The sequence below is a fragment of the Gekko japonicus genome, unplaced genomic scaffold (assembly GCF_001447785.1).
Source record: "Gekko japonicus isolate JY-2015 unplaced genomic scaffold, Gekko_japonicus_V1.1 scaffold428, whole genome shotgun sequence".
Classification (NCBI taxonomy): Eukaryota; Metazoa; Chordata; class Lepidosauria; order Squamata; family Gekkonidae; genus Gekko; species Gekko japonicus.
This window is the reverse complement of record NW_015165842.1, coordinates 959910-970624: the sequence shown is the minus strand read 5'-3', so window position 1 is coordinate 970624 and position 10715 is coordinate 959910. Positions and strand designations below refer to the sequence as shown.

The window sequence follows — 10715 nt, the reverse complement described above, 5'->3', positions numbered from 1 at the left end:
TAATGAGGGCCGGATCTGACATAAATGAGACGTTGGTCGGGCCATGTGTGCCATGTAATGTAATGCCAGGTAGCGGAGATATAAACTTTATAAAGGACACAAACACAAAGGGGTTTTTTTTACTTAAAATAAAAACATGCTTAAAACATTAGCACTCTTGCAATATTTTATTTAACAGTATCTAATAACTGACACCTCTTGCTCTGAATCATTGCATCAAAATGTCTGTGCTGTTGCAATCTTGAGTATGCTGTTCTTGAGTATGCTGTTCAAGTGTGTATCTGTAAGCTGCAAACCTACTTTTGATTTATTGACATTCACCACAGAAATCTCATGCTCAGAGTTCTGAGTCTAACACCCAGGTTAAAACATGAAATGGCTGAGTGATTAAGAGAGTCTGGCGAAGCAAGCTATGATGCAGCAGCAGCAGAACTGGAAGCAGGAGATGGCCAGTTCTACTGCGAGCCTGATAGAAGCCCTTCAGGGGCCCCATCCGGCCCCTGGGCTGCATGTTTGACACGCTTGGTCTAGATGGCCTGTATGGCCCCTTCCAACTCTATGATTCAACTGGCTGTGCCTAGCACCACATGCTTAGGCACTTTACTTCTGAGTACAACTTACCCCTGATTGGTCTGGAAAACAAGAGCTCATTATACATCAATGAATCCAATTCACTCAGCCGTTAACTTCTATGCTGTATGCAAATGTATCTAACAGAGCTCCAATGCTATTCTTAAAAAAAGAAGAGCAGTTTTGGGAGATGTTGGGCTTGCATATACACAGAGGCCCCAAGGAACCAGCACTTCCTTGCCCCTTCTTTATTTCCCCGACTTCCCTCTGTTTAATATAGATTGTAGGTGGCCAAAACACACAATTTTGTCTTCCTACTATGATAGCGGTAACAACATCCACACACACACACACACACACAAGACCCTTTTGCATAGGGCTGGCTGTAAAAGTTATACAGTGTGAAAGCAACTAGGTGCCTTCTCCAAAAGGAAGACTGCAACCCAAAGAGACAAACCCAGCTGTGCATTACAAAGACACAACCCTTCCGGGGCCGAGTCTGATGCAGCGCATTGGTCTGATCTCTGTGGCGCAGCTGTAAGCGTGACACAGCCTTAGAGCAAAGCACACCTATAAGGCAAATGCACCACTCCTGGAAGAGAGTCAGAGACTCGTTGCTGCCTCCTTACCTTTTTCTTGACAGCCAGTGATTGATCGGTGGCCAAGACCACCAGCAGCTTTTGCAAAGCGCCACCATCCACGGCTGCTACTTGCACTCGGGGGTTGCTGAGAAAAAGAGGGGAAATTAATTCATTAGGCTTGAAGACTCATCGATGTCCTTTCAACTATGCTGCTAAGGACTCTGCAGAAGGCAACTGCGGAGAGGGGGTGGGGGGGAGGTGGTTTGTAACGATTTTAACAACCCTGCGAGGTTTTCAAAGCGAGCAGGAAGCCCTTGGGAGAGACTGCACAGCCGAACAGAACGCCACTTCGATTTTTGCCTCAAGAGTCGCCATCTGCTGGTGAAATGGAAGTCTACTTCTCCGCATACAAAAGAAAGCAAGCAGGAACCTCTAAGCGAAAACAAGAAATCGGACAGCTCTGGCTTGCTCTCTCGTTTACTGCAAAGCTTTTTTGATTTCCAGAGCAAGGTTTTGATCGTCCTGGTATTGCAGTGCAAGATGGAATGGGTTTCTCAACAGATCAAAGGTGCTTCTGGCACAAGAACGTACCCTCGAGAAGGTAGAGAGAACATATTATACCCGGATCTAGGACTGTCACCCAAGACTACAGGTATGCCTGCTCTGAACAAGTCCAAAGCCGCTGAGCTTGCGATAGAACCAATGCAGGACTATCTCACATGTGGCCTTTGCCAAATAAATACATGGTTAGGCACCTAGCAAGTATTTTTATCCTAGGACAGAACACACACGCCACGTTCCTATTACAGGAAGTTGCTTCCTGTGAGAGCCCCTGTATGGCGAAGGCCAATATGAAACGGTAGTGTTACTAACCCACAACGGAGTGCCAAGCCGGATCAATAAACACGAGTCATTCACACCTCCGTCTAGTTCTGCTGAGTCATCCTGGAAACCACCAAGCTTCCATTCGGAAGCTGAGTCATCCAGGAAACTGCCAAGCCTGCACTCTCTTGGAGAATAAAAGCTACATGCTGAGATGATATGTATGTATGTGGCTTTTGGACCTCTGGTCTACCCACTCTCAAGTTCACTGACTACCACTGGCGGGGCCAACATCTGCTTTCCTATCACTGTACAGCTTTCCCCGCCTACAATATCCCTCGATCGGTCAGTCTACGATTGAAAATTCTCAGTATTCCTCCTCAGCCAAGCATCTTCATGATTATCTAAAACAGCTCATGAGAAAATTCAGAATGATTTTAAAGTGTCGGTCAACTGCAGTCTGCTGATTGGATTGGAGGCCTTCACGAACGTTTGGTGAGGGTCGCAAATGACAGCCAAGCTGATAGGAATGATGCGATAGCCCACTGTTTCGGGGTCAGCTCTGGTACAAAAGTAAAGGAACGAGAACATCTGTAAATAGAGGACAGCAATCGCGTTCTTAAGGCGTGCACCCAGGTGCTTTTGTCTTTGAGTTTTTCAGAGGGTCACTGTATATGTTCCAGTGCCAGTCTGTTATAAGTCTCACTAATTATTACATACTGAAAATGTAATAAAAGGCTGCTGCACTCGCTATTAGATATAATCCCACACCAATCCTTCCCACCCTTTGGCGGATGTTCATCATTCTCCATGCTCTGCACCTTCCTCCACCAGGAAAACACTGGAAGAGCCAGGAGGTAGGGCGAGCGACCCCGTCACGTTATTCCGCCGCTCCCAGCCAAAAGCAGAGGGCAACGGGAGCTGCACAGCTCCACCCACTCTCTAGATGCCTCATAGTCCTCTTCAGCTGTACTGAGGAATTGCTTTTCACCAGTGATCTCCAGCATGGTGACCTATGGACCTATGTGCCCACCGCAGTGTTTCCTGGTACCCACTTCCTTCTTGCCCAAAGCATCTCCCGCCCCCCCAGCAAAATCCCAGTTCTGGCTTTTCTCTACTTCCTCACTGGATCAGGAGTTGCTTCAGACAAGTCTAGGAAACATGAAGGAGAAGAAGGAGGGGAAGAGGAAGAGGAGGAGGAGATTGGATTTATACCCCACCCTTCATTCGGAGTCTCAGAGCGGCTTACAATCTCCTTTCCCTTCCTCTCCGACAACAGACACCCTGTGAGGTAGGTGGGACTGAGAGAGCTCTGACAGAAACTGCTCTTTTCAAGAACACCTCTGAAAGACCCATGGCTTGCCCAAGGTCATCCAGCAGCTGTGACTGGAGGAGTGGGGAACCAAACCCGCAGGGATTTTTTTACAGAAAAAGCCCAGCAGGAACTCATTAGCATAATAGGCCACACCCACCAGCACAAACTTATTAGCATATTAGGTCACACACACCCATGCCTTCCCTTGGCTTGCCTGGGCGCCCTGATCCTTCCAGGCCTCCCCTGGCCGGCCCGCCTCAGAGTCACTGGGTGGGGGGGTCGCTCTCCAGGCCTTCCCTCTGTAGCCACGCACTCAGAGGTTTTGGCTGTAGTAGGCGTGGCCAACTCTGAAGCCAGCCGGAACTCCGTTCCTGTGCGTTCCTGCCCAAAAATAGCCTTGCAAACACGGTTCTCCCAGATTAGAGTCCGCGCACTTAACCACTACACCAAACTGGCTCCCAACTCTAGGTATGAAGGGAGTATCCATTTGGAAACAGCTACCTCCCTCATGCCCTGACCTGGATGGCTTGGCCTAGCCCCATCTCGTCCGATCTCAGAAGCTAAGCAGGGTTGTCTCTGGTTGGTACTTGCATGGGAGATGAACAAGGCAGTCCAGAGTTGCCACACAGAGGCAGGCACTGGCAAACCACCTTTGATTGCCTCTCGCCTTGAAAACCCTACAGGGTCGCCGGAAGTCAGCTGCGACTTGATGGCCCTTTCTTCCACACCGTCTCCATCACAGGATGATGCTTGGCTTACTGACACTATTTGATTTATATCCCGCCCTACCCGCATAGCAGGCTCAGGGTGGGTTCCATCATACCAAATAACAATACAAATAACAATTAAGCCCAACTAAAATACACCAGAATTAAAATACAAATTGTAAATTCCGGTACTCCGGAGCCTCAGCAGATGAGGTCTACCACAAGTTGGGGTTCCAAATGGTTATTCAGATCTGGGTTACTGGAGGGGAGGCCCAATAAGGTGTGGCCGCCTCAGCTAAAAGCCTGGCGAAAGAGCTCCGTCTTGCAGGCCCTGAGGAACTGTAACGGGTCCTGTAGGGCCCTGATCTCATATGGGAGCTCATTCCACCAGGTAGGGGCCACGGCCGAGAAAGCCCTGGCTGTATTTGAGGCAAGGCAAAAGGGAGCGGTGGCGCAGGCAGTAAGTGCAGCCTGCAGTAACATCTGGCCGAACAGCTTCGGCTGTTCGAGCCCCACCACTGCCGGAGTGAGCTCCCGGTCTACGTCCCAGCTCCCGCCCACCCAGCGGCTCGAAAGCCTGTTAAGGGCGATTAGATAAATGGGTACCTGCTAATAGAGCGGGGGGGGGGGGCACCCGTCCCTTGAGTAGCGGCGGCGGTGAACGGCGGCAGCGGAAAGAATATGGCGGTGGCTGGTGAGGCAAAAGGTGAACGAAGGCGGCTGGACCAACAAGCGCGGAGGCGAAGTGATGCAGGCCGGAGCCTACCTGGACGGAGGCCGCGAGCATGCGCGGAAGTGCGAGTGGTCCAGGCCCGGAAATGAATTTGCAACAGCCGGAAGGAGGAACCTCAAAGACCAGCGCTGGAGTGGATGCCGCCGGACTACCTCCCGCAAGGCAGTAACAACAAAGATCCGCTACACAGAAAGGGTGCCTGGTGGGCTTGTCACGTCCCCTACATGTATGTGGCCCTAGGTTTAGGATTGTATGAATTGGAACATGTAAGCTGCTCAGAGCCCTTCAGGGGTGAGCGGGATACAAATTGAAATATAAATAAATAAATAAATAAGGCGGACATCCCTGGGGCTAGATTCGCAGATCGTAGTTAGTACTTGCATGGGAGACGACCCACGGCTTGGAACTTCCTAGCACTGTGCGACTGGCCCCCACGGAAGCCATTTGATGGTTGGCCTCACTCTGCTCCACCTTGGCCGTTATTTCGCAGCCATGCCCACTGCCTCTTCTCAAAATCCATCAGTGCCCACAGTTTAGGGACCCCTGACTCTATGCGGCTAGTTGAGTACTCTAAGTAGACAGAATCACAGCTTCCTTTGTGCCATGGGCAGTTTTCCTCTGGGAGGAGAATTCTCCTGAGAAGCTTTCACCGAGGCCTCTGTGGAAAAGCGTAATGCCAGCAAAGGCAGAAGGTGAGCATGTAGGACCTCCCTGAACAGGAAACACAAAAAACCCTCCCTCTGCAATCTGGGGCTTCCTGTAAGACGTGGCAGACTTTCCCAATTATTTTCAAAAGTGAAAGGGCTTTGTCGGAGAGAGGGACATCTGGGGGGAAAAAATCAGAGTGCGGAGGAGCCGGCGTGCCTTTTAATTTAGCTTTCCAATGCCAACTAATACATGATCTTAATATTGTAGTGCAATAAACATTTCAGGGTGGATGCCGTGGAAATGACAGATGGGAGCTTAAAAACCGTTGGTATAAATCAGCGCCGCGATGGGGAAGCGGAATATGACTAATATAACACGGGCCAACGGCAAATACAGGGTAGCACATGAGGGGTAAATGAGGCATCCTGGCCACACTTCTCAAGTGTCCTTACGTGACTCGGCGGAACAGCCTTCCACAGGTGCGTCTTTCGCAAGATGGATCCTCTCTCGGCACTGTCTCCTCCCTGGAGCTTCACTTACACAGATTAATGGAATAATCGGCTCACTTTATGTCACAGCTGTTCCTTATTTTTCTTTAATTAGAGTTTTCATTTCCCACTTCCCCCCCCCCTTGCTCTTCTGTTTCTATTAGCACGGCAATTTATTTAAACAATTATCCATTGCTGCACACAGCCTCTCTTCTAGGGCCAGGCTTCGGCTCAGAGAGAATAGGTGTTTGCATCTGAAATTTGTCACGCCTTGGCTTTTTCGGGAAGGATTAGACACGGGCAAATCTCCGCACAAAAACGATCTGGGTTTGGAAGATTCGGGACTTGGGCCAAAGCAAAGGATGTGTTTTGAATGCAGAATTAAATTTCTACAGGAGCAGGATCCCAGAGGGGTAGGTGTGCTAGCCCAGTAGAGCAGCGTTAAAACAAGAGACCAGCAGGACTTTAGACACTAACAACATTTATTCCGGCATAAACTTGTCGGATGCTGCTAATAGATCTTGGGTTGCCGACTTCAGCATGAGAAATTCCTGGAGAGTTGGGTGATGCCTGTGGGGTGGAGTTTGGGGATGGAGCTCGGCAAGGATGTAATGTCACTCTAGGACTTCCACTCCTCCAAGACTCTATAGCATATCATAAAGACCACCCTCCAAAGCTGCGAGGTCCTCAAGAGGAACTGATCTCTGTAATCTGGAGATTGGTTATAATTCCAGGAAAACCCCAGGCCCCACCTGGAGGTTGGTAACCCTAAGTGCATCTAAAGAACTGAGCTCTGACTCATGAAGGCTTACACTAGAATAAATGTTTAAAAGTGTTACTGGACTCTTGTTTAATGCTATATGAACAGGGTCTTGCTGCATACCATGTTATATATTAACTAGGTGGCTCAATGGTTAAGATGCTGAACTGCAGACTGGAAACTCAGTAGTTCAGCAGTTCGAGACCCTAGTGCCGCATGACGGAGTGAGCTCCCGTCTCTGGCCCCAGCTCCTGCTAACCTAGCAGTTCGAAAGCAAGACATTGCAAGTAGATAAATAGGTACCACTTCGGTGGGAAGGTAACAGCGTTCTGTGCACCTCGGCATCTAGTCATGCTGGCTACATGACCACGGAAACGTCTTTGGACAGCACTGGCTCTTCGGCTTGGAAACGGAGATGAGCACCGCAACCCTAGAGTCGGATTCGACTGGCTTTCGAGCAAGGGAAGAAATACGAGCTCTAGAAAGAGGCTCCAGGTGAGTGTCCCGGCTGTGGCTGGTGGGGCGGCAGAGGGAAGGGGAAAATAGAGGGAGGCAAGCCATGTGTATTTCCTTCTGCTTAGCTATAAGGCAGGGCTGTCTCAAGTCATTTTGCTGCCCCAAGTGGGTAGTATGGGAGGAGAGCCGCATGCCATGCTTTCTGGCTTTCAACAGTCTGGAAAGCAGTTCCGTAGCCAGTTACAGGGTTGCCAGCTCTGGGTTGGGAAATACCTGTAGATTTGAAGGGTAGAGCCGGGGGAGGACAGGGTTTGGGGAGGGGAGGGACCTCAGCAGGGTGTAATGCCATAGAGTCCATGGCCCAAAGCAGCCATTTTGGGAGCCCCCCGCTCCCGGCGAAGATACACTTGGCAACCCTATGCTTCCTGTTTAACACTTTAACTGATTAACAGTTTAACTGACTCCCTACTAATGCCCCATAGCCTCTTGGGACTCCCAACTTGGGAGCTGTAGTTCTAATTCCCTTTGCTATGGTTGCAGTAAGGCCAGCTGAGAACTACAACTCCCAAGGTGCAACACGTCAAAGGTGGGGGTGTATTAAATAATTAGATGCAAGACGAAATAATAAAACCATGTATGAGGACTTGGATGAAGGATATGGGGTACAATATAAATCTAGATAAATGGTCAAAAATGTGGAAATCAACAAAATTATTAAGAGCCACAACATATAAGGAAAATATTTTAAAAATGTTTTATAGGTGGCATTGGACTCCTGACAAGATTGCGAAATGTTATAAAAATGTTTCAGGGAATTGTTGGAGATGCAACAAAAACATCGGTTCATACTACCATACATGGTGGAGATGTGAGAAGATTTGCAAATTTTGGAAAACTATAAAACAATTTAAAGAATTAATTAATAATATACCCCAGTCAAAACTAATCCCGACCTCATGGAATGAGGCACTGATCACTTTGATACATAAACCAAATTCCGATGAGGAAGAAATAAAGAACTATAGGCCCATCTCATTATTAAATACCGATTATAAAATCTTTGCAAAAATAATGGCCAACAGGATGAAAAGAGTGCTTTCGAAAGTAATTCAAAAAGATCAATCAGGATTCTTACCTAAGAGAAAGATACAAAACAACGTAAGGAATATAATAAATGTGTTAGAATACTACGCAATGCAACCTGGGAAACAAATGGCTTTAATTCTCTTAGATGCAGAGAAAGCATTCGACAATATAAATTGGACATATATGTTTAAAAAACTAGAGCTATGGGAGTGTGGGGAAAATTTTTATACAATGATTAAGGCTATGTATAACAAACAAAGTGCCAAAATATTAATAAATGGCGAAGCGTCCCAAAGTATCCAAATTCAGAAAGGCACAAGGCAAGGTTGCCCCCTCTCCCCACTATTATTTATATTTATAATTGAGTCATTAATTGATAAAATCAGGTCTAACAAAACAATAAAAGGGCTACAAATAAATGGAGAAGAGTTTAAAGTTCAGGCCTTTGCCGATGATTTAATATTTGTATTGGAAGAGCCGGAAGAAACACTACCAATCTTAATAGACGATATAAAAGAATATGGCCAGGTAGCTGGGTTCAAAATTAATATCCAAAAAACCAAGATAATAGTCAAAAACTGCTCCCAAAGACTGATAAAAAAAATTAAAGGAAATGTCAAAAATGGAAGTAGTACAAAAGGCCAAATACTTAGGTATTTGGCTATCAGATGACTCTGCAAAGCTATTTGAAAACAATTACAAAAAACTCCTCACAGAAATCAGTATAGATTTGAAAAACTGGGAACGAAAACACCTGTCTCTAATGGGTAGGATAGCGACCATAAAGATGAATATTTTACCAAGATTCTTGTTTCTAGCGCAAAACCTACCAATACTAAAAAATTATGAGTTCCTTAAAGATTTAGAGAAAATAACAAATAAATTTATTTGGCAATCAAAAAGACAAAGAATTAAAACTAAATATCTACAAGATAGTAAGATGAAAGGTGGATTTGCACTGCCAAATTGGCAGCTATACTACCACTCAGCGGCAATGACATGGATTAAAGAATGGGCCCAACTTAAAGATGAAAGAACATTGATATTAGAAGGAGCAGATCTCCCAATGGGATGGCATGCATATATGTGGTATGGAAAAGATAAAATCCACTCTAGCTTCCATACAAATATAATAAGAACAGCTTTGATGAAAACCTGGAACATTATAAAAAGTAAATTTTATAATAAGACTCCTCTATGGATTTCCCCACTGGAAGCCTTCATAAAACCATCAGTACTGATAGGTCAACCCAAACTAACATACGGCACTCTCCTGAATGAAAAAATGGAACTTAAAAATGAAGATGTATTAAGAAAAGAAAATATTAAAATAACTTGGTGGGACCAAAACATAATTAACACTCGATACGCGACAGATAAAAAAACAGGATTCTATACTAATCAAAACGAAATAGATAAAATATGGCTTCCGTCTAACGATAAATTAATCCAGAAACTGTATTCTAAACTATTGGAGGAAGCATTAGAAAAAGATACTATTAAAAAGTCAATGATGACCTGGGACAAAGAGATAGGAACCCCCTTAAATATAGCTCAATGGAACAAATTGTGGAAGTCAATAAAATATATGAAAGCAATCCCCTACAAAGAAAATATCTATAAAATGTTTTACAGGTGGCATTGGACCCCTGATAAAATTGCCAAATGTTTCCCACAATCTTCAAACTTATGTTGGAGATGTGGGAAAAACGTAGGGACATATCTCCATATGTGGTGGAGATGTGGGAAAATACAACAATATTGGAAAAAAATACACAAAATCATACGAGAAGTATTTAAAATAAATCTACCTATGAAACCTGAAATATATTTATTAAACATGATCCCGGACAATATAAAAAATCACAAGGTAATAATAATATATATATTAACAGCAGCAAGAATATTGATAGCAAGACGGTGGAAATCAAAACATATACCATCGATAAAAGAACTCAAACATAAGATTTTAGACATTGCAGAATTGGATAAACTGAGCTTAGAATTGAAAAACAAATCAGAGAATGTATTTTGGAAAAGATGGAAGTATATATATGACTGGCTAAAATATAAAAGAAGAGTATAATGTGTGGACAAAGCGCTAGTGAAATTATTATAATTTGAAACCAACAATCTATGGAGATGTATAAATGTTTGATGAATTATCTTATACTATATATATGGAATGTAAAGGTGAAAACTTGGAAAATAAATTTATTAAAAAAAAGAAAAAGAAAAAGAAAAGCTAGTGAAATAGTTGGAATGAACCCAGTTTCCCAATGTCTGTGACAGCTAATATGGAGGCCAAAAGATTCCAAATTGATATGATCAGAGGTCGATTCGGGGGGGATCACGGGGATCGCAGTTCCCCCGGGTGAGGTGGCGGGTGGGGCACATGACGAAGCCTTTCCCCCTGCTTCCAGCCACCCCACTTCCAGCCCTCATTCAGCCAGGAGGAGGCAGGAGAAGAGGGAGGGTAAGTTCCTTCCTCCCCGCCTCTCCCCACCCCTGCCTGCCTGGGGCCAGGGAAGGCCTTGGCGGGGCTTCCT

The 10715-nt window shown here is 45.4% G+C and overlaps 1 protein-coding gene across 1 annotated transcript in view; it reads right to left on the bottom strand.

Annotated features, from left to right (window-relative positions):
* The window catches only part of SIL1 (SIL1 nucleotide exchange factor), a 96366-nt gene that overhangs the window by 36710 nt on the left and 48941 nt on the right, over positions 1 to 10715 (bottom strand). Inside the window, exon 8 of the mRNA XM_015411010.1 lies at positions 1200 to 1296. Coding sequence (XP_015266496.1) covers positions 1200 to 1296 — 97 coding nt within the window. The remainder of the gene's footprint in view (positions 1 to 1199; positions 1297 to 10715) is intronic.